Raw genomic sequence first — 24,284 nt, 5'->3', positions numbered from 1 at the left:
CAAGATTTTTTTCACAGTAAATCATAAAAATTACAATGAGAAGATGTTTGGGATTCTTTATAAAATTGATGTGATTGGAGAAAGATGTGAGGACTTAAAAATCTTTTCTAGCTTTTTTGAAAGTTAAAAAAAAAGTCAAGAAGATTGTTAGCCTTATGATTAGAGGCTAAAGGATAAGTATTTAAATTTCTCCTGTGTCAGTCATCTCCATGCATTCTTCAATACCGTTGCTCTTCAGTTGAATGAGTTCTTCTCACTCAGTAGCTGGGGCACTAGCAGAGGGTTAGTGTAGTCATTACCTGTATATTACCCGTGTCAGTGTTGCTGCTTGAAACTTGGCTAACAGTCCCATACTGGAGCCATCCAAAGATATTTTATTGGCAGAGTGCTGTAGCTTAGCTGTGCTAAATGGAGTCGAAGTCTTGTTTGCCATCTGTTTGTGAAGGTGTTTTGTTGTTTGTTTGTTTGTTTTTTTTTTAACCAGCCTATAAACTGGACAGAAATACTGAGAATTAGTATTTATATCATCTAAATGAGGTTTCCACTTCACAAGCTAATCTGTTCATGCCATCATTCTGTTGTGCATATTACTGAGCTGTAGGTTCCAGGCATGACAAGTGTGGGTTTCATATGTGGTGTTGCCAGTTACTTGTTTTAATAAGGCTGTCTTCAAAAAAGTAAGAGCTGAGAAAAGTACATCCTCTTTAACGTGAAGAAATTTTTTGCCTGCTTGCTGTGGAGGCCACCCACATGATTACACTTGGGATTTACTTGAATTCTGGTACATTGGTCAAACCTTTCCCAGTTTTTTCATTGCTGTTATTTGTTTAGACTTGCATACAACTTTTGGCTCCTTGGATTTTTTTTCTGGTATCTAAGCATCCCTCACTGTCTCTTTTCCAATGACCACACACTCATTGCAGTGCCATTGTCCATTTGTGCAGACAACTGGTTTCATACTCAGAGTCCTGATATCTCTGTAACAAATTCTTCTTGTTACTGAAACTCTTTGTTAGTGTTTGAAACTTACACTATTGGATGGTTCCTCATGGTGCTCTCAGGTATGGACCTGTTTGGCTGAGTGCTAACCCAGATGTGGTTCACCAGTCCAAAGACCTCTTCAGCTGGGATGCCATCTGAGATGGGCACTTTAGGGAGAGTTTCAAGCTAGGTGCGTATTCCTGAACATCCTGCTGTGCTGACAGCTTGTTGCATTTTATTACATTCGTTGCACAGAGTAGTCTTTTTCATTTGCTCAGCTCTGTCCTGCTACTTCCAACACAGAGTTGTTTACCTATGAGCAGTCTGCAGTTAGGAGTTTTAGATCTGCTTTAGATCATCTCAATTCTGTTGTAGTCTCTGATGGAAATCCTGAGATAGTGAATACAACCCATATGGTTGCCTGAGGAAGGAATGTCTGCCAGAAACTGTGTCATGAGTGTGCAAACATTTAATATCTTTTTCTCCAGGGTACTGGAATATACCTTGCTAATATGTCAAGTATTGGAAATTTGTGTGACTTCCTCCCTACGCTTCCTGAAAGTTTTTCCTTATAGATAGCAAAAAACAGCTCTATTTTTATTAGTTCTTTTGAGCTGTCTTGTAGGAATTTTGATGAATGGAAAATATATACAATATGTTTCTTCTTTTCTCACTCCATGATTTCCAGAGCGATAACCAGGTCTAGCTCCTTCTTTAGTGTCTGCCCTTGAACAAGAGGAGCTTTCCTGTTTCCTATCCTGAAGAACTGCTGAGTTTTTTTGGTCCAATACTCTTCCACCAGCCATTCCTTTCTAAAAATGGCATTATCCTGACATAATTTTTCCTCACATAAGCTCTTTTTTTGCAAAGTACCATGGCAAGTTTTATCTGTCCTTATTTTTTGTTTATCAAATGTGTAATTTAATTATGATCTCCTATTGCTGTAAACGTCAAAGTTTTCTTGAGCTTAAAATGGGTAAGCGTTCTGTGTGTTTTCAGGTTTGATTCATTCATAAAAATCAATGAAGTACTCCTGGCTAAATCAAAAGGTCTCTCATTGACTGTGGGTTAAGTATGCCAGTAGATAGTTACTATCTATCAGCTGATACGCAATAACTCCTTACTTTGCAGTCACTCCTTTTGTATTTGAACTCCTGCTTTCCTGGAAGGGCTTTTTCATATTCAAACCAAGATGAAAATATCAGGAGAATCCATTTCAGACTTTACAGCAACAGCCAGTTGTATAGGGTTTTATTGTGGTTAAAGCCAAAGAGATAGTATTCAGCAAATTATTTTGTATTGGTCATTGTGCAGATGGAATTGAAAGCCTTGGTGCATAATTCTCTTTTAAGTACGTATAGGCATAAGGAAAAAAAACAAGGTTTTAGGTGTTTTACAAAGGCATCATACATTATATGAGCTGTATGTATGCTACAAGATGTTAGTAATATAAATTACAATGGGAAGTTCATGTTTGTATTTTTATCGAAGGAGAAGAAACACTTCCATCATAGATAGAATAATTGTTGCTTATTTTGTATTATATCCCTGTGCTTTGCTAAAAAAAGAAAGAAAAATGTGGTGCTGCCTGACTTTTTTGAAAATTTGCATGTATGTTCTGTTTGAATGTGGGAGCACATAGTCGTCGTAGCAGTGAGCTAATTGTTAATAATACGCTACTGTCATACTGTCACTAAAAAAAAAAAACAAAGATGACTACAGTTTCAATTGGGTTTCAATAAAAGAGATTATTCTTTAGCTGTGTAAATATAGTATAAAAATAGCTCAAACACAAGAGTAATTTTGGAAGGCTCAGTATATTCATCTATTCCTGAAATAGCTTAGTTTGCTGAATTCTGCTCAAGTTTTTTCTCAGTAAGTAATCTCTTGTTGTGATGGCAAGTAAAGCATCATCTGTACCTCTTTTATCTCTAATATTAGAGGAAGGGTGTAGGTTTGTTCTGTGATGAGCATGTTGTCATTGCAATTTTTAAAGTCTTAACTCATGGCTGTTTCCTAGCAATTTATTTCGAAAAAAGCAACAATAAAAAACCACCCCGTTGTCATAGGGGCTGACATGTCAGATGTAGACTGGCTGTTTAATCATTCCACTGCCTTTACTCCAGTGCATTTCTAATGCAATCCTAGTTCCCTTTTTTACAAAAGCAAGCTTTATCTTACATCTAATTTTCTGGAAAGAAAATTTATTTCTGTTTGTATCGGTTATAAAATGAAGTTGAACACTGGGGAAAATGTGTGTAAATAAAGAAAAATGAATGTATGCCAGCTGCTCCCTTTCGTTTCTGATCAAATTTATAGAATTGATGTTGTTTTCTCTTTCTGATGAAAGCATGTTAATGTCTTGACCACGAATCCTCTTCCTCTCTAAGAGGTCTGAGCGTTCTGCAAATGCTTGAAGCACTTCAGACTTACGCACTGATCTCTGGAGATGCAAGCTGCTCTCACTGAGCTAGATAAGGACAGACGCATCTTTGTTTTAAGGGAATTTTGATTGTATTAAGACCTGATTTCACCTTCTCCATATCTTCAGTTACATCTGTAACTGAAATGACTCCTTTCCTTTCTGGGAAGAAGTTGGAACATATCCTATTTTAAGGCTACGTTTCAACATACCATACAGACAATAATAGAAGATAGTATGGCACAGATACTCTTCCTGCATATTTGGCTTCATTTTTCCTTAGTTCTTTCCTTGTTCATGCTCCGAATATGGCAGAGTCAACATTATTTGAGAGTGATCTCACATTCTTTGGGGTGGTGGCACAAGCTTTTAAGGAGTCTGTTCTGTTCTTGTGTTAATCCAATTCCCGAGCTCACCTGCTGCATGTCTGTTGCAGCATCTTTATAAACTGAAGTCAGAGAATGAGTTCAGGTACTGTCGCACAGTTATCTTTGCTGTGTAATTTCTGGCATGATCCAGGGCATGGTTTTATCCAATGCTGATGAGCGCTCCATGAGACACAGCCCAGACATGGATGAGGCAGCATGAGGGAATGCTACAAGAGATGGTGGATGAGACTGCCAGGACTGAGTGGGAAGGGTTAGCTGGACGGACACACGTATCCCACACCACTCTCTGTGCCAGGGAGTGGTCCTGGCATGTTTTATTCATGACTGTACACATGGCCAGACAGTTCATTCCACAGCATCAGAAGCAGATTAGAAGTTTCCTGAAGAAGAGTTCATTTGAGTGGAAATACTTATTTCACTTATTGCTCCAGTCCCCTTAGGAGCTGCTCTGACCACAGGAGATCTGGCCAAAACTGTTGTCCGTGCTCCCTACTAGACTCAATAACCAGCAATTCCTCAGCATCACTACTGGAAATCATTACAACTCATGCAAGCAGCAGCTTGTTAACGTGTCATCTACTCTTGTGGTGTTAAGGAAAGTACTGCCTCTGATAACTACTTGTCTGAAAACCCTTTGTGTCCAGAACAACGTTTGTAGAGTTATCTCATTTAGATTAGAAGGCCCATGGTGAGCAGAAAACCCTCACTTCTTACTAGATACAGGACTAAATTTGCCATCTTTACGATAAAAAATTTAGTGTGACCGGTACAAAATGTTTCATTTAAATGGATCCCATGAGTGTGATATATATGGGTGTATGTGTGTGTGTCTGGAATGCAGGCATTTATTTCACAAAGATGTACGATTGTATTAGGTTTTTAAATTAGTTACAGTACTGTCAGAAGCAGACATAGACTTTGTAATAAGATTTGTGTGAGAGTGGAACTAGTTTAAAAATAGAGGGGTCTGTCTCAAAATCAAGCTAAGTGGAGAATTTCTTATGAGCTTTTCTTGCAGAAGGCTGGGGCTTCCCAGCTGATATTTGTTAGCTCCCAAGCCACCATTCTTCATTCATTTATTTGGCTCGCTGCATCCCAGTGCACATGGTTGGGCTTCCTCCAGAGCAGGTGTTGAGCTTTGACTTCACAGTTCAAGTGTGATCAAGTCAGCTGTCTTAGGGCCCCACAGGGGTCAGGAAACCTCTACGTATTCTGCTAAAACTTAAAGTTGTTTGAGTTTTAGCATGTTATGAGTTGAACTGTTTATAGTTCGAAAGAACTGGGCACAAGGGAGTGTGAGACCATCTTAGTGCTTGTGTTTTTCTTTACAACCTGCAGCATTGAGCTTATTGTCTCTGTTACGGAATAAAGATTTATGGAGGGCTCAAAAGCTTTTTATATGTCTTTGGACTCAAAACCTAATTCCTAGTCATGCACTCACCGCTTTTCATTTGTACAACCTGGAGATACTGTCTGTCCCCTTCCGCAAAGCACTTTGTCGCCGGTTTGCAAACAGGGAAGAGGCGATGTGGAGAAATCAGGGAAAATACATTTCAGCCCTCCACAGTCGCAAAGCAGCGTGCCTGGGCCAGCCAAGAGGCTGCCAAAAGGCAGATTTGCTCCTGCATGTTTTCCTGCCTGGCAGCAGCACGTCGTATCTCACGCACCCCCAGGCAGGGGTGAGCTGCTGGCCACTGCACCCCCTCTCAGGAGGCTGTTGTGGAGCCACCTGCAGTCTCAGTGTTGTCCCTCAGTACAACCATGTTTTGCTCTACAGAAGTAGATGGAATTTAACATGTAGAGAACAGAAAAGAAAGCAGTTTTCCTCAAATCAGGAAATAATTTGCTGTCTTTTTAGTGCATCTTCTGCAACATTGAAAGCTGTACTAAAACATTTCAGAGCAAAATATTACAAAACCAGCATCCTCCCATACATGGTTAGTGGGCAGGATTTTGTTGCATTTTTCTCATTTTATGAAATCTTAAAAAACAAACGAACAAAAAAAAAAAAAAACCACAAAACCTTTATTTTACCTCCCATTTAATAGGCATAGTTCTATTTCTTTATATGAAGCTTCGAGGTTTTGTAGCATTTTACTAGGTTTCTTGCTGCAGTTTTTGAAACATAAGTTAAATTGAGATTAATTAATACATTTATGAAAGGGGAAAAAGAGAGAAGTCAGTACAGACATAGTGGTAACAGAGTGGTAGAAGGACCTAGAGCACAGATACAGACCAAAGTGACCTTTTTTTCCGGCTTGTTTGGCTGGTCTGAACATAAAGGGAAATTTTAGCTCCCGAGAGTGTGCAGACTATAGGACTGTTTACAGTGGATTTTTATATGTCAAATGTGTATACTTTGGTAGCAACCTATAATTTTGGAATTTACAGTACTCCTACCATCAATCATCAGGCAAATTCATTACTATTTTTTAGTTAGTCCAGATGATTGCCATTAATGTTTTTTTCTAAAGATCATTTTAGTTTTAAAATCAGCAGCCATTTGTAACTAAGCATGACTCTCCCTCTTTCTTTTACAAATAAAAGCGAACATTGTGAACATTCTGTACAGGTTGTGGATTTTGAGGCAGCTTTGCTGACTTTAGGGTGCCTTTACTTCTTTTATGGGAATCCAGTTTTCTGGGTATCATTAGTCTGCAAAAAGCTAAGGCAGGTTTGAGGTTGGCGTGTTTTTTTGGTGTTTTTTTGGAATGTCAGAGATTTCTTAAATAAAGAACAGTCATCTGAATATAAATCTTACTTTGGTGCTTTTTCCCTTTAGGTTTTATGGCAGGCATACAGAGGAACCCCCAAATGTCACAGTATGGACCTCAACAAACTGGACCTTCCATGTCACCACACCCCTCACCTGGTGGCCAAGTGCATCCTGGAATTGGTAGCTTTCAGCAGAGTAATTCAAGTGGTACTTATGGGCCTCAGATGAGCCAGTATGGACCACAAGGTAAAATTCTTGTTAATACATACATCTATGTATATACACACCCACACACATATATATATACATATATGTAAATTTTAAGAAATATATGTATTACATATGTAAATAGGCAAATATACAGGTGTGTGACTTCTTGAAATAAAAAAGACATAAAAAAACCACACACGAACACTCCCATGTCCTCCTCTAAAAAAAGAAGTCACAGGTGAAACTAATTCAGAGGTGGAGCTACACCTTGTGGAAGAGGTTGCTTTTATTATTGGCACTTTTGTGTAAAAATAGTGATCACAAATTGGACAAGGAAATTACAAATCTGTTGGATTGCCATTTGTTCAGGAGGCCGAGGGTGTCATATCTGCAATGAGGATGAGTTTGGCCAAGCATGGAAGAAGGGTCACAGCACCGATCTCAAAATAGGACTTACATTCTTAGATGGAATCCCAAAGCCAGTGTGAGATTGCATAGCGACTGCGAGGGTTAAAGTCTCCTAACGAGCATAATACAGTGGCTACTATGGGAATATAATATTGAGCACTCATGCATACGGTTTGTGAATTTTAACCAACCTTTCAGACTGAGAAAGACAGTTCCTTTCATTATGCTGTTTGACAGAATTGTTGGAGAACTAAGACAAAAATAGAAGTAACAGTCCCTGCCCCTGGACATTCAATGCTTACAACCTTGAACTTGTCTATTGTTTTGTCTTCAATGGATAACCTTTATAAAGCATGCATGTGTTTAGGGGTTTAATGAACTTAGAGTCAGAGTATATGAGGGACAGTGTTTCTTTAAACATACATCAATAAGCTCTTCTATTTCAGCACTTCCTACTAATGCTTTTTTACTTAAAATCCTCAAAAAGGATTGGAGCCAGCTGTGGGAAATTCTGTAAGGGCTCATTGGCTTGCACACGCTAGCAAGGATGGTTATTTTAGTCTCCAGGGTTTCTGAGAACTAGTTCTGTTGTTTGTTTGAAGGGAGTCTTGCTGCCCTATGCAGTGTTCCTTTCTTTTTCATCTCTGGGTCACATTTGTTTTAGTTGTCTGAGCACAGGGCTAGAAGCCAAGATCTCCTGCTTAGTAATTTTGGCTCTGCCTTTTACTCCATCTTTCAGCTTGGGCAAGTAGATTCGTTTCTCTGCTTTGCTTTCTTTAACTGTAAGATGGAGCTAGTAATGCCTTATAGCCATGTGTGAAGATTAATTACCTAACTCCAGTTGACTGGCACTTTCCTTTTATTTGAAAAGCGTTTTGTGGCCATAAAATGCTGTCCAAGTACTTATTTTTATCTGCACAGAGAGCAACTAGCTTAACTGGTAAAAATCCAGTGGATTTATGATGTGCTATTCCCACTTCCAGCTGTACTGCTGAGATTCCAAACCATGGGAATAGTGGGTGTCAAGTGCAGTAAAACATTAGCCATCCACGCTGATTGAGTGGAGAAGTTTTTGTACTAAATCAATGCATTTAAGTAACACGCCGAATACTACTTTATTTTTTGTTTTAGTTCAGCAGTTCTTTCCCTCTCACTGTAGATGAAAGTGCCTATGTAATGATTTTATGGGTCGCGGTCAGGAAGAAACTGCTATTAAAAAGTGAACTTGAGGGGCAGGAAGAAAATGAGCATCATTGTCATTAAGAGGCCATTTCAGAGGGGTCTGCTGAATAGTGTGATGGATGAAAAGCATGTTCTTCTGCCAGCTCTCAGACAGTAGTGTTGATCCCATGCACTGGTCATGATAAAATTAGCGCCCTGCAGTATTTAAGCACCACAGGTAACAAATAGAGCAGAAGGATACTGCTTTTTCACTGGGCTAATGTGACCATTAATAATATACTGGGATGAATATGGTGATATTTCAAAGTCATGTATTTACTTGGATTTAAGATTTTAATAGCGTTTTTCATTTTTTATGAAAGTAATCTGTAATTGCATCTCTTAACATACCGTCTTACGAAGCACAATTACATGCCAGCAATGATGAATATATAATAATGTTACTCCATTTGCTTTTTATTGCCGAAATAACAAATATATTAAAAATCACCTGGGATGCAAACTAGTTCTTACATTATTAAACTACAGTAATTGTCAAGGATTCGTTTGCGTTCCTCATTTTGTTCATATAAGCCTTCCTCTAGAATATTGCTAAGCAGAGGCTACAGTGGACAGGACCACTTGCATTTTTATATTTGTTGAATTATTCTGTGACGTTAAGCTTGCATGATGAGTTTAAACATAACCTAAATATTCTGTTTCACTGCATGCTCAGTGTAAGCCTGTAAGCCTTTGCTCAATGCTGGTGGTGTCGTTCTATGCAATAGAACTGCTCACTGTGGTAAAGATTACACCAGTAAGTTTGGGCTGGAAGAATTAGCCTGCAGTTTTCAGGAACAGAATGATCCATCAAATGCATATAGTTGATCTGTATTTCACGTGTTTACGTGACACTTACAGATCTGTAAGAGTAAAATGTATTTGTCCAGGAAACAATTCCATACTGGGGACCTGGGGCAATGCTGTGAAAGCATTTTCCAGAAAAATAAAAAATGATGTTGGCTGCTTATTTCTGTATGTCTCTGATATAAACCAGGAGCATACAGTACAGAACGTTAATTTTAGTTTTTTGTTAACCCCTGGCATTTTCCTGTCCATAAGAATAAAGAGACACAGAGTGAGCTTGGAAGTTGTTTTTGAAGCAGTCTTTCTTTTTGGTATTTGGGAAACATCTAGCTGGTGAGCTAACAAAGAAACTCTGGTCTGTGACCCCAAGCATCGAACTGCAGAATGGCCCTTAAGCGCTCTCTCAGGAGAGCAGTCAAACACTGCAGTCAGTTGGATCTTTTAAGACTGATGCAGAAAAAAACTCACTGCAAATCAATAAAGGGTGTCAGAAACACATCCTAACTCCCTAACTTTTCCTACTGAATTCAGCAGTAACACTTCTGTTTGAGTGTAACAGAGAGATGAACTGTTACAGAATACATTTGAGCCTCAACCCCAAAACTTCACAGAAAATTAAACCCCCTCATGTTTGCAGTAGAGATGAGTATCCGTGCTTTATAACCCTTAATGTTGGAATTAAAGTTGTTTCACAGAAGCACTTTGGTATCTTGCTCCCCTGATTTCAGGAGCCTAGGTTTTAAATGGTAGCACCTTACTGATGAGCTCCCCTAAGTGTCCCGAGAGTCTGGGCCTCAGAGTCCAGTCCCACCTGTGCTATGGTATGTGGGGTGAAAACGTGAAGACTTAAATATTAACCACGCTTATTGAGTGAGTTTCAGAGGAATTCAGTACAACGTATTTAAATTGCCTGTATCCCTAAGGAGTGGAGGGGGAATGACTTAATGGTTAAGTGAACATGTAAACAATTTTAAAATGTCTTTAAGATACTATTTTTAATACCACAAATCTGACCCTTGTCCCTAAAGCAGAGAGTAAAACTAGCAGGCAGCTCTCACATTTCCTTCTTTTTGGCTTGCCTAGAAATGGCAAGGCATCAGAGCACTTGTTCAGAAAACCTGGACAAAGTGGATTGAAGTTCAGCAGTAAGCATGAACATCTGTCTTTGGCAGGTTGTTAGTAGGCTTTTTTATATTATATCCTTGCTACAGTTCTTTTTTTTTTCCTGATTCCAGTTACCACATTGTTTTTTTTCTAGTGAATTTGAGACGCTGTGTCTGTGGGCACAATTCTGCTCCGGCTGGGGGGAGCTGGAATCAAAAATCCCTTGGATACAGAGGGGAGGAGCTGTTAGACCGTATTGTGCAGCCGCTGCTGCCAGGCCTGTACCCACTTGAAAAGTGTGGGCTCTTGGACTTGGCTGGCTGACACGTCCAGCTGATGTGGGCTGGCCTAGCATCTGCTGCATTCATTGTGTTTAATGCTGCATCCATCTGTTTTCTGTCAAAGCCAGTGCCAACAAATTACTAATCTATTAGAGAAACACGGAAATAAGATTGCACTCCTCATTCCTGGCAATTCCTCTTGTATTTCACTTGGCTTTTATTTTGCCTTTTTTTGTGATCTAGGAAAGGTATATGAATAGCTAGTACTTGAGGTATATTGAGGAAACACTTAGGAAAAAAGTACGTGGATATGTGGACACATGGAAAAACATTGGAGCTTGTTTTCCATACTGAGAAAATAGCACTTCCCTGTGCTCTTAGACATGTATCCCTGGAGATGAATGATTAGGAGCTATTTTAACTCAGCCACATATTTCTGTGGAGAAGATTCCACTGCTTTTTTTTCTGTGTTGTGCTTACACTGGAGAAGCCAAACATGAAAGAAGAGATTTTTTTGTCCCAATTCAAAATAGCATCAAAACAGCAATAGTATTTAGCATTGGTGTTTGCTCCTCCAAGTGTGCTGCTGAACTGTACTTTGTAGAGGCAAACTGACAAAACAAATTGGCTTAATGTAAATCGGACTGACAGTAGCTCCCAGTGATTATGGATATCAGCTCTGCTAGTGCAGGGAGTGAATTTGCTTCACTTTGGAAGCAGTGTTTCTACTAGCGTGTACATAAACGGGCTAACAGTCCTTGAGCCCACATACACTCCATCTTACTGTATTGCCCTTTTCTTGCAGATAGAACAGGGAAATGAGCAACATCTGAGTTCTGTGTTGAACACTGGTTGAATGCAGGTCGAACACTGAGCAGAACAATATGAAACCAATGAGCCCTTCAGTTTGTGGGCACAGCTGTTGGGTTGGAGGTGTGGCTAGAGTAGGCCTCAACAGACAAAACCGGCTGCGAGCAGTGGCTCGCTGAATGGAAAATGGTCAGTAAGCAGCAGCCTCTGAGCCTGGAGGAGGAGGAGAAATGACAGGGCGGTCTGACGGCAGCAAACAGCTGAGTCTGAAGCCTTTCATCTCTGCTAAACCACATATCGGGGATCCTTCTGTGAAAAAGCCGCACGCACAATTTGGGTTTCTAAAACAGAAATGAAGCATTGTTCCATTTCCTTGGAAAGCATAGGTCACACATGTTTTTGCTGAAGAGAACTTGTACCAGAGTGAGTCAGTTGCTGGGTGGGGAGGAGGGGAGAATTCGCCAAAGCACAGCAGCAGGAGCGTATGAATTAATTATGCGTGTGTTCAAATGCCAAATGCATATATTTACTTTAAGTGTAAACAGGAGTTGCATGCCAGCAACTCCTCTGCCTGGTAGCTCAGGCCTGAGGAGAGAGGAGGCTGATTTCCACGCTCAGGAAGTCTGTTGCCTGCTGCCTTCACATGAGCGTGGGAATAGCTGGGAGCACTCAGGAAACTGCTCAGCGGCATCCCGCAGGGGGGGGAATGGGTCGTGTTTCCACTAAGCTGGATGAGATGGAAATAAAGACAAGCCAGAACGGATGACTGAAGCAGTGTAATACAATCCATTTCTTAAAATACTTTTCTGTCATATCTTTGCTTTTTTTTTTCCTTTCTCATGCTGTTTGAGTTTGTTTCTAAAACAGAATACCAAACACTTGCTTTTTCTTAGCTTTCAATATGATAAGAAAGTCAGTACTCACATTATTTAAGCTGCTGCTGTGAGTGGTGCAGTTTGTTCCTGTCACAACAGAGATTGGGCTCAGGCAGGTTTTCAAGCCATCCTCTATAGTGAAGCACCTGTTTATGTTATCAGCTTTGGGGTATTGATGATTACTTTTTTAACACCAGCTTTCCCACAAGAGATGCGCAGTGAGCTAACCCACCTCCTGCTGGCAGAGCCAGGCTTTGCACTTAACGGAGAAGGGAGGGAGAGGGACTATTCCTAGGGGCCTGGCAAGTGGTCAATCTGAAGCATCTCTGGCAGAAATGGAGAGAATGACTAGGTGCAAGGATCCAGTGAGTATAACCCATTGCAGAAATGGCAGGAAGATGAAGAATGAGAACATGAAATTACAAAAATAAGGTTCTCTCTTGAGCTTTTGTAATGGGTTCTTACAAGCCACACATCTCTGTTGCACAAAGCATTTTTTACTGTGTGCTGTGTTGTTAAACCTCTGGAGGCTGTGGTTTTCTGTATTTGCTGTTATCCCATGACATTTATTAGGCAGAAAATGCTTCAGGGTACGTGAAAGTCAGGTCATGGGATAATTCAGATTGAAAGGGTGCTCAGATTTTCTAGGCCAACCTTTTATTGAAATTAGGGTCAGGCATAAGACCAGAGCAGGTTACTCAGGCTTTATCCTGCTCTTGAAAACCATCAAGGAGGAAGTCTGAACAACCTCTTTGAGTTGCCTCTTCCATTGTGTGCCTGTCCTCACAGTGAAAAAGCTGTACTGTATGGTTCACTTCAATTCATGCGTGTAACTTTTACAGCTACTAACTCCCTAAACAGAAATAGTTGCTCAAAAATTTAATGCTGTTCTCTGTACTTTTTATCATTTTGTTCAGGAAACTACTCCAGACCACCAACATACAGTGGTGTGCCCAACACAAGCTACAGTGGCCCTGGACCCGGCATGGGTATAAATGCCAACAGCCAGATGCATGGACAGGGGCCAAGCCAGCCCTGTGGTACCATGCCCCTTGGACGGATGCCATCAACTGGGATGCAGAGCAGACAATTTCCTGGAAACATGAGCAGTATGACCCCCAACTCTCCTGGCATGTCTCAGCAGGGAGGCCCCGGGATGGGCCCACCCATGCCAACTGTGAACCGTAAGGCACAAGAGGCGGCTGCTGCAGTGATGCAGGCTGCTGCAAACTCCGCTCAGAGCAGGTATGCAACCAGGTGAAAGGAGCTGAAATGAATGGCAACATTTTTCTCACCATTTCTGAAGTAACTGCTGTAGAGGTGCATGCATATGCATTTAAAGATGTTTTGTCTGTGCCCATCTCTGGGAGAAGTAGGTGTATGGGAGGAATACTTTTCTTTAAATGCAAGGGGAAAGCATACTATTGTGCAGTTGAATTTTCAAAAAACAGCTGTAACAATGAAGATGACAACTACTTTCATGTTGATTCTTGGCACAGTAGACTTAAAGAAAACCCACAAGGTTGTGGTGACATTAGGAGCTGAAAACAAGTTGTATACAACCTGAAACCGATGAGCTGTGTATTTGTGTTTGATCTATGGCAGGAAGAGGTCAGCATGTCCTCTGTAGTTATCTGGAGTTGGTCACTGCCACTTATGCATCCATAAAAGAGAACCTGTACTTTTAGACTTACGGAGAGGGGAGCCACTGTCTGGCTTCTTGTCTCCCCTTCTCACAGCATAAGCTCCGTGTTGCCACTTGTGCGTGGATTTTGGCAACGGCATTTTTCTGTTCATGGCTATTCTTAAGATGACTGAATACTGAATACTTGTGAAATCATATTTCCTGGGAAATTTTTCAGATGAAGTAATTTCCGCATTTCACTGGAATTAAATAATTCCTGGTGTATTTATTATCTTTTTTTTTTTTCTTTTTCTTTTTTTCCTGTTGAGAGAAGTTCGATTACATTTGAGATTACACAGAGCTGGTTCCATTGTTCTGGTAAACAAGTCCATGTGTGTATACTGAGCATCTTGCATTTATTTATGCGTACACATACACTTATACGGATACAGGTATAGGGAGTCTACAGGAAAGCTGGGGAGGGACTTTTTATAAGGTTCTTTATAATTTTGGAAGTAGCAGCAGGATGAAGGGAAATGGTTTTAAAATAATAGAGGCAGATTTAGACTAGATATTTGGAAGAAATTATTTACTGTGAGGGTGGTAAGACACTGGAACAGGTTGCCCAGAGAAGTTGTGGGTGCCCCCTGCCTGGAAGCATTCAAGGTCAGGCTAGATGGGGCTTTGAGCAACCTGGTCTGGTTGCCAAATAGCAGGGGGTTCGAACTAGATGATCTTAAAGGTCCCTTCCAACTCAAAGCATTCTATGTGATTTATCAATCAAGGCCATTGTTCCTGGACACAAGAGTTCATGAGATTCCAGGACACAGTATAGAAATAAAAATAGGAAGTGAATGCATCCCTCTCTCTGTTGCTTTCTTGTTTATAAGTTTGGAAGGCAGGTGGCTTCCACTGATAAGAAATAGGAAACTTCTGAAGCGCTAACAGTAAATTTAGCATACCTCGTATTCTTCTTCAGTGAGCATCACACTCCCTTAAAACCGACACTGTGCCTGTAGATACCTGTGAAGCAAAAGTTATCTCTAGTTTGTTGGCTTTCAGTGAATCTGTCTAGTCGAGTTTACAGAACTCTGTTTCTGGACTGCCTGTTAGGCTGCAAACTGATAGGTCAGGCTGGAAGGAATAAATGGGCCATTGCTTTAGCTGCAGGTTTAGATGTGTAATCACATAATGAGGAAAAGGACACATCTTTACAAAACTTGGTTTGTTCTTAGTGTAAGGTGTTCAGTTGTGATTCAGCTTACACTGAGCATAGTGTGTGTTGTTCGATCAAAAACTAAATTAAGAGATCACCACACCTATCTCACATCTTCATTTCAAGTCAGTTTTGTAAAGATACTTTTGGATTCTAGCTTTGTGTGGGCAAAAGTGCACCATTTCAGAGCCATGTCATCACATAATGCCCGTTCCAGTGATCTAGCACTTGTTAATGGACTGCAGTCATCAAATATCTATTGCAAATACTGGCAAAAGGGTTATTAGTAAACTGAAAATTTCGTGAAGCCCCTCTAATGCCACAAGTACACTGTTTTCCCCTTGATCTCTAGTCAAATGCAGGGGAGAAAGCAATAAAGGCTTTCAGCTGTTCCTGCAAGTCCTCCTTCCATTGTTTATGGAAGGAATGTACTTGACAGCAATTTGTATTTCTGATACAGAGCAAATCTGAAGAGGATGTTTTTTGTTCTGCTTTAGGCCACCATACATTAAGTTCCTGGCTTACCCCAGCCAGTCTGGGGCTGGCAGATGCCCCATGTTTTTTTCACAGCATGCCAACGTTGGCTATGCTCAGATTCCCTTGAGGCACCAGCCTGACCAGTACAGGCTCATGTTTACAGGTCACGTAAACTGGACTTGCTTCGTGACCCTGGCAATGTTTTTAATATTTATGAGCATGCAGTCTGTCAGCCGAAGAAATATAAAAATCGTGTGATTCACAGATACTTGCGTTATAGAAGGGATTTTCATTTTTCGTTTTCTTTTTACTAAATTCACTTATTCACATGTTGTATGTAGTTTTCAGCATTTGTCTTTATTTCTTGCCTGAGAAGGAAATGAAGGCGCTTGTCACTGAGAAAGAACGGGGTGTCCTTCTCTCCTCATCCTCCCCTCCATCCAACATCTCTCTCCCCATGTTGTTGATGTTTTCTCCTCGCAGCTGTACTGCACGATGTCATTCTTCTGAATTCTTCCTGCTGTTGTCACTGGGGCCTCAGTGATCCACTCCCCCAAAGTGTGATGCCTTTCTGACTGGTGATTTACTGCCAAAGTGATTACGGGATTTCTTAATGGGATTTTCAGAGAAGTTTTATTATGCTGTAATTGAGCATACTTGTGTTTGAAATATTTGTTAGTCACTAGAAGGATTTTAAGAAGCACCAAGTATTCAGTCCAAAAAATTCCCTGAAACATAGCTACTTTTTTGTTCAGCAGTGTCCTTCCCACTGTTGTATCTGTAGCAGTATTATGAGTTAAATGACTAGGAAAATATAACTGAAGTGGCCTATTGCTTGCTTATGACCTAGTCTAGCTTCAACTGAGATTTGGTTTTCATGGACTTGACCATCACCATGTTACTTCAGTTACTGCTTCCCTAGGAAATGTCTAATATCCAACCTACTGCTGCCTTCATAGTTATCAACAAGTTTTAATCACCAGTGTTTTATTGCTGCTTTTGTTTGTGTCACATTTTTTTCATTAATAACATTATTCAGGTATGTGTACATGATAAAGTGAAAAGCAAAACAAAAAATTAGAACAGAAGTCTACTGGCTCTTCGGTTTAAAAAGCAAAAGTCAGTGAAATGGGAGAAGACTTACACCGTACTATTTTCTCTTAATGGAAAGATGTCTTCTTTTATATGCCAAAACACATTAATAGCATCTGACCTTTTTATTCCTAAGTTGATAAGTTGATAAGATTCAGCTTTGAAGTTCACAAACTGTTGGGGTGTTACTACCATAAAACACACCCCTCTGTGTACACTTGAAGGGAAGACGAAATGGTTGTGTTTGAGTCATGGTTACACAGCAGTATTTCTGTACAAGATGGTTGTGATCCCCTTCAGGGTCAAGTTGTTGAATCAGTAGCCAAGTATCAATAAGGGAAAGTAGTTTATCTTCAGCTGCTAATCCACAAATCTGTCCTTTACCAGCACAGGATTCTCATGTAGACACAGAAGGCTGTTTTGCCTCTGCATTGCCAAGCCACATTAAGTAGCTGTGTAGAATGAATTTAAATGGCATGCATCAGAACGAAATCGCTTTCACTAGGGCTGAAAATCACTGTCATTTAACCAGGGCTAAATGATCAAAATGTGTGTCAACTGGTTATACCTAGGGTATCATTCTCTGCAGGCTGCCTCCAATTTAATTAGGAAAGATAAAAACATGAAAATAGAAGCAGTGGCTGTGGAAGATAGTAGGTTTACACCATTTGAGTTAGCCTTTGACCTCATCAGGAGATCAGTTCTACGTTAAGCTTGGATTACTTCCTACAGCTACAGAATACTTTTCCTGTAGCCTAAAATCTTACAATGTACTAATATACACAGGGCAGCATTTCCAAATGAGATTTCACTTATCAGGCTAAAAGAATGAGAAGTCTTTCTTTCAGAAATCTCTTTGTTGAACCAGTAGTATCTGTGGCATCACAAAGATGTATGCTTAGTCTGGCTAACATTTTATATTAGGAAAGCAAAATAACTAATACACTGTGTTTAAATTCTCATTTACAAGAAGGCAGTCTAGAAGAGCTGCAAGATAGTGTTTTTCATATTGTATCTGTCTTAGTCACAATACATCTGTTTACTGATAAGGACTGTATCCACTGAACTTGGAGGAGAGACTTTTGTTAGCTTATGTGAGCACTGCCCAGGGTACCAGGGCTGGTTCTGCTGGTGGACGTTACAGCTCAGTGGAGATCTCTGAAGTCTAGATGGTATCAAAATACTGTCTGTTAGCACATTATAGTTCTTACAACAATAGATGTATTTATAGTGATAGATAAGTATTTTTGTATGTACAGATCTGCAACACAGCGAGTCTTCTGTAAAAGTAAGCAATTTTAAGCAAACAAGATAGCATTTTCTCTGCTAATGGGGATGTGAAAGGCAACAAAATTAGTCTATATCTTCACAAAATTCTAGTCAGTTTTGAGTTCCTCAGTATGTCCATCTTGAAACTTTTGGGGACTTCGTGTTCACTGTCTGCAAGCTTTTGCTTTTGCTACAACAGTGCAGACCTCAGAGAATGATTAGGTTGACACTTGAAGTCAGTAGACGTTTTTGGAGCTGTATGCTTGTCACCATCATTTTCACTATCTCTCACCAGCAAGGAGTTCGTTCAGAGCATGTTTTCTAAGCAGTTGGAGATGGGACTCTTTGAATGCCGTGCCTGTGAACTCAGTGTACCCTGCCTTAATATGCTTCTTGGGATTGCATATTCCAATTTTGTAAATTAAAGCTATTTTTTTTTTAAAGATTGAATTTAGAATTCAATTTCATTGATTTTAGAGGATACAATTTAGACAGAATAGTTTATTAAACTGAGGAATTGGGACCCAGCTTAGATAGTTGCAATCTCTGGCCATTTTAAATCCTGGTCTCCAAGCTGCTAAATCTAAGGTACATATTTACATGATTGTTTGCTGCTCCCTGTGCCACCTGGGAAATGGTGTTCAGTTTCTGTAGTAATGTACGGTGTAGCATTGCTTTGACGTATTTTTCGGCACTTTAAAATGTGGCTCTGTCTCAACTGCTCAGCAGTTGTTTCAGCATAATGTGAGCAAAGTGGGTTGCAAAGGGGTGGGTAATCATAGGCGTGACACGTACATGTGTGTGCTTTCTGTGATTCTTAAACATAAAAACTCTGAAGTTTCAGGGTAGCTGGAAGGAAGCAAAATTCATAATTCTCAGATTTTTAGCTCACCTGTTGCTTTCCCAGACAAATCCTTAGGAATGTAGAGGCCTGGGGAGTCTGCTACTTTAAGGCTTCCCAGAGCCACATGACTGACTCTGACTTGAGCTATTCTCCCAAATTCAGGAAGAACAAAAGCTTTAGGATCGTACTAGATATGGTGAGTAGAGAGCTCACATCATAAGGGAAGAGGTATTTGGGGCTTACTTACAAAGTGTGTGTGCAGCTGTGTATGAATAGGTTTTACATCCATCTTTTTATAAAATGATATCTTAAAATATTTAAGTTAGAGGTAAATATACAGATGAAGTATATTAAGTTACAAATATTTTTTCTCCAGTGAAAAGGTACACTGTTTTGTCCACTGTTAATGGATAGTTGAGCCCATAGTGTCTACATTCGCTGGTGAATGACTGGTTCCCAGTACATGTTCAGTTCAGAGAGAGTAGCTACTACAGCCTCGTCGTGGTGAACTCAAAAGAATATGGATTAGTTTGCATTCTATCCCCAGACTGATCTGAAACAGCTACAGTGGTATTAGAGGATTTCTGTTGTACTGAGAAATGTTTAAAATTAGCATAAATGAGATAAAACATATATTTTATGTCTTCTTTTTAGCCTGTGCGTGTAAATATGCGCATTCACACTTGTGCGCATATATAGACTAACCTTCCCTCAGCATTTCTCTACTGCTCTGTATGTATAATTCATACTCCGTGTTGCTGGTGCCAGCAGAGCACTTTTTCTGTATTATGTTCTCCAACAGCAGGGTAATGCAGCACTTCTGATGGACTAGAAGGTACTGGTGAGGAAATATAGTAATGGACATGGTGCATTAAAATGTCAGAAGGAAAAAGAATGAGGCAGAAATTGTGAATAAATTTTTTAAAAAGAATAATAATATAAATAAAAGACCAAACTCTTCCAGGTATTTTACATCCTAGATCCTGTCAACTCCTATGCAGCATTTTCCAGTCTAGCCTTTTTGATCTTGATACTTTGGGTTTAAAATTCTAATTGTGATTTTAAAAAGCTGTGGTTAAGTAGCAGGAAGACTTCAAGTGCTACTGTAAAACTTTAATGTGTCTTTAATCCCTGGAGAGAGCATATATTTTCTATTGTTTTCTCTCCTTCCCTTAAACTCTGAGGTGCTGTTCTCTGCTGGGAAGTGCAGTGGAGTGCAGGAAGGTTAAGTACTCATTCAGGTCTCTTTGCTTATTCAAAGCAGGCTACTTCTAGATGAAGGGCTGCCAACTGTGAAATCCCCAAAGTAAACGAGGCTAAGATTAGGACTAGGAGGCATAATTGGAGCCAATGCTGGGGTGCGTTATCTGTTGCCTTTGAAATAGGCCAGTAGCAGAAAGGCTCTTTCTGCCCAGTCTTTTATTTAACATTCTGTATACAGTTACCGAGAAGGAATCACTCCTGTCCAAATTCAGCCCATTCCCAATTCTTAAGTCTCAAAACATGGGTTATTTCTCCCCAACACCTCACTCTTCCAAAGAGCTGTGATTTCTTTTAGGGATCCTGACAGATCGCAATGAAATGAGCCCCACCTTGCTTTCTGGTAGTGCTTTTTGAATTTCAGTTGGTGAAACTCCATTGTGGCCTCCAAATTAAAAAAAAAAAAAAAAAAGGCTCCGTATAGTTTCAGCTGGACGAAGCATTATTGCTTCTTGGCCAAAGTGACTGCATGGTGATGCTATGAGCTCTGAGGAGCTGCTGCACTCACACCACCTGAAGCTGGCTACATTTCTGCAACCAGTGGAATATTTTCTTCCTATGCCAAGATAGTGAGATCTGAGAGGTTAAAGTCCAAATATCAGCAATTCCTTTAATTGTAATTTCTAATGGGGTTATTAACCAGTATTGACGTTTTTTCTTCAAAAGGTCCCATGCCTCTTCCCTCATAATGAGAAATAGTCATTTGTATCAAGCTGGTTTTTTTATTTGTTCTTTTTTTCTTTTTTTTTTTTTTAAAAAAAAGGGGGGGGGACTTCTTTTCCTCAGGTTTTACTTTTTAGAGCAGACCCATATTTGGATTTTTTCTGAAATGTATTAGGAGGAGTGAAGTGTAACTTAGCTTGTATGCACTTGCTGTATTAAAGGGAGAGCTGAAAACCACTCTTTCACTATTATGTTTTTTTTTTAATGGAGATGCATTTTGTGGATCAGCTCAAAATTGCTGATAAAATTCTGTAAGGATGGGAAGAATCTTTACATGCTGAGCTCACCAAAGCCATTTCTTGTGGGAGACTGAGAGAAATATGTTTTTATCTGGAATTTTGTTTCACTAAAAGGTAAATCCATCATTTTGGAGCCCTGGATGTCACCATGCTGCAGAGCTCATGCAGGCAACCAGTGATTTGGGGATATGTTTTTTTTCTTTTTTGGTTACTCATCAATCAAGTAGACTGCTGAATGCTGTTCATGCCATTAGAGATTAACCAGAGACCTCAAGTCCTACTCCTTTCCTCCCTTGGAAAGTAACAATTAGTTTGTGGAAGTGTATTGGGAAGGAGGGCTGATTTTCAGAATCACAGAATTTTTCGTCATCTAAAGCCTATTCTAATTTGATTATTATTGTGTCATGATTGTTTTTGGCTTTATTTGGTTATCTAGGAGAGCTGTAGAAGAAGTATTTTGTAACAAAATTGTGCTGTATTCATTAACGTTCTGCCTTAGAACCAGATGCTACATAGGAATTCTGAACTTCAAAATGTGATCTTTAAGGTGTATTGATGTTTTTTTCAATACAAAAATAAAGAACAAAGGAGGATTTTAGATTGAGTGCTCGTTTTAGTCTGACAAGAAATATTTGAGGTTAAAAAGCCAGATTTTCGCTTTTGTCTATTTGCCAGAAGATCTACTAGTTTAAATTGCTGAAGTAGTCAGCAGAAAACAGGAGAATAGCCATCTGTTTAATGGGATTCATGAAGAAAACCAGTGCCACGACCGCCGTGTGTGATTTGGCGCGTATATTGTGCAAGTACAAGACTGTGACTGAACAGACTTGGATTTTTGTGAAAGTGAGAGACATAAAAAATGTTAGGCAGATTTCGGGTTTTAGAGCAGTTTTAAGCTTTTTACAATGGTGATGGTTGAGAGAAAATTAAATAATTTTTAGCAGTGTTGCGTGGGGAAATGTGAATGGAAAGAGCCCTTAACTATAGTAATGGAGCTCAAAATGGAGCATCTGTTCTAACTGGCCATACAAGTAACATTGTAAGAGTCATTTTAAACAGTAACAGCAGTAGGGTGGTGGTGGTGTTTTTTTTTCTAATGAGAGCCGCCGCTGCTTCTAACACATTAATTAAATACCTGTTGCAGTTGTCACGGTAGGTTTCAGGCATCTCCTGAGCCAAAAATGAAGAAAAGAGCCAGCTGAAACTATACTGACATATGCACCACTCTGCTGCTGTGAAACTGTCTGGAGTGCCAAAATGCCGAGACTGACGGTAATAGTGGTAGTAATAATATTGATAAACATGTAATAGCTCCAGGCTATTGGGCAAAGATAGGTAAGTGAAAATGTGTCTGCTGGGAAATCCCTTTGGAGAACTTCCTCTCCATGCTGCTGCACATGCACAGTTGCGTTCAGCATGCTGTCAGCCAGATGACATTTACTATGAAAAGATACATTGAGGAGCTGCCATGAAATGGTCAGGATTTTATTAGATTTTCAGCTGATTGCCAGCACAGTGAGCTCAGTGGAGCTGAGTGGTGCTCAGAAGCAGTGCAAGAGTGTGACTGAGCATTGCAAGGAGGGAGGTGAGAGGCAGCGAGAGAATTGCATCCCCAGATGAAAGAGCAGGGAGCACTGGAGTCAGGCTACGCCCAAGGAAATTGGAGCGATGAGATACACACTGTGTCCTTAGCTTCCTGCAGCTTTTTAGCACCACACTTTGGTGACCTCTGGGCTATGAGTGTACTGGGAACATACTTACCCACTTTCAAGTCATCATTCTGGGAGAGAGTTCATAGGGCCTTCCGACTTTTTAATAAAGCTATTTATAACGTGCACAAAAATAGAAGGTACATAGTGAGAGAGTCATATGAGTCATTCCTAACTTTGGTATCAAGTCACACAGGGCTAAAGCACCCTTTGCAGTGCTCTCATTGATCTTGGCTGCATTGTGTTGTACAGGACTATTATTATTTTTTTCTAGAAACCCAGCTCATGCATGCTTTTGCTTGCTGTACACATCCCTCTTTTACCCAGCACACACTCCTCTTGGACTCAGAAACAGGTCCCCTTTTAGTGCTGAGATATTCTATCTGATGGGGACAGCATGCCAGCTGCTGCCCTGAGAGCCGCTGTTTAAATCTGCATTGTCAGGCAGGTAGGCAGGGGTCACTAAGGGCAGCGCTTCAGCGGGATTACAAGCCATTTCACTTGGCCCGCTTTGCAGTAGTCCTGTGTTTTCTGTCACACAGGATTATATTTCATTTATCTAGCACAGGTTGCAGTGACTACAGAGGACTTAATTTGTTCTTATACAAATAAATTCAAGTGTGAAGGTCTGGCTGCAATTGTAAGAATACTGTTAAATAAGGGCATTTCAGGTAATCCCTCTGGGTTTAAAGACTAGTGACCAAGTGCTGTGGTCACTGTGAAATTTGGACCACCAAGATTTTAATTAATGCAGAAGGAGCTTTATAAAATAAAGGGGAATAGTTGTTACATTAAAAATTAAAAAAAAAAAAAAAAAAGAATACTGCAGCATTTCACTTAATATCCTTCGTGACTTTCAGGCACACAACAATATGGGGTATGGGATCATATCACAGGATCACAGAATTGCAGGGGTTGGAAGGGACTTCAAGAGATTATCAAATCCAGCCCCCCTACTAAAGCAGGTTCCCTGCAAAAGGTTGCACAGACAGACAGGTCTTGAATGTCTCCATAGAAGGAGACTCCACAACCTCTCTGGGAACCTGTTCCTGTGCTCTGTCACTCTTACTGTAAAGAAGTTCCTCCACATATTATTACAGAACTTCCTATGTTCAAGTTTGTCCTATAGCTACACACCACCAAGAAGAGCATGGCCTCATCCATTTGCCTCCCACCTCCCTGTAAATATTTATATTCATTTATCAGATCCCTACTCAGTCTTCTCCTCCCCAGGTTGAACAGACTCAGGTTTCTCATCCTTTCCTCATATGGGAGATGCTCTAGACCCTTTATCATCCTTGTGGCCCTCCAGTGGACTCCTTCTAGGAGATTCCTGGTTTTTTTTGAACTGGGGAGCCCAGAACTGGGCACAGGAGTCTAAATGTGGCCTCACCAGTGTAGAGCAGAGGAAGAGGATCACATTCCTTGACCTGCTGAATGAAGTTAAGAGTTTAATTTTGCAGGCTTGTGCTGTTTTCCTCCTTGTATTCAACTGTTTTATTATTCTTTTTGCCTTATTTTGAAGATCACTACTAATCTTGGATTTCTTCCTCAGTTTTTGTTATCTATAGGATAGAGACATTTATTATTATTTCAACCTGCATTCA

At 40.1% G+C, this 24,284-nt stretch overlaps 1 protein-coding gene across 3 annotated transcripts in view; it reads left to right on the top strand.

The window, feature by feature from the left end:
• The window catches only part of ARID1B (AT-rich interaction domain 1B), a 316,305-nt gene that overhangs the window by 242,737 nt on the left and 49,284 nt on the right, over window positions 1–24,284 (top strand). For all 3 annotated transcript variants that reach the window (XM_042895357.1, XM_042895359.1, XM_042895358.1), the window contains 2 exons: window positions 6,575–6,754; window positions 13,142–13,469. In XM_042895357.1, the coding sequence (XP_042751291.1) occupies window positions 6,575–6,754; window positions 13,142–13,469 (508 nt within the window). The remainder of the gene's footprint in view (window positions 1–6,574; window positions 6,755–13,141; window positions 13,470–24,284) is intronic.

The sequence above is a fragment of the Lagopus leucura genome, unplaced genomic scaffold, assembly GCF_019238085.1.
Source record: "Lagopus leucura isolate 7727_CA_CO unplaced genomic scaffold, USGS_WTPT01 Super-Scaffold_73, whole genome shotgun sequence".
In the NCBI taxonomy this organism is placed as follows: domain Eukaryota; kingdom Metazoa; phylum Chordata; class Aves; order Galliformes; family Phasianidae; genus Lagopus; species Lagopus leucura.
Note: the sequence above shows the minus strand (reverse complement) of the source record. Positions and strands in the feature narration are given on the sequence as shown.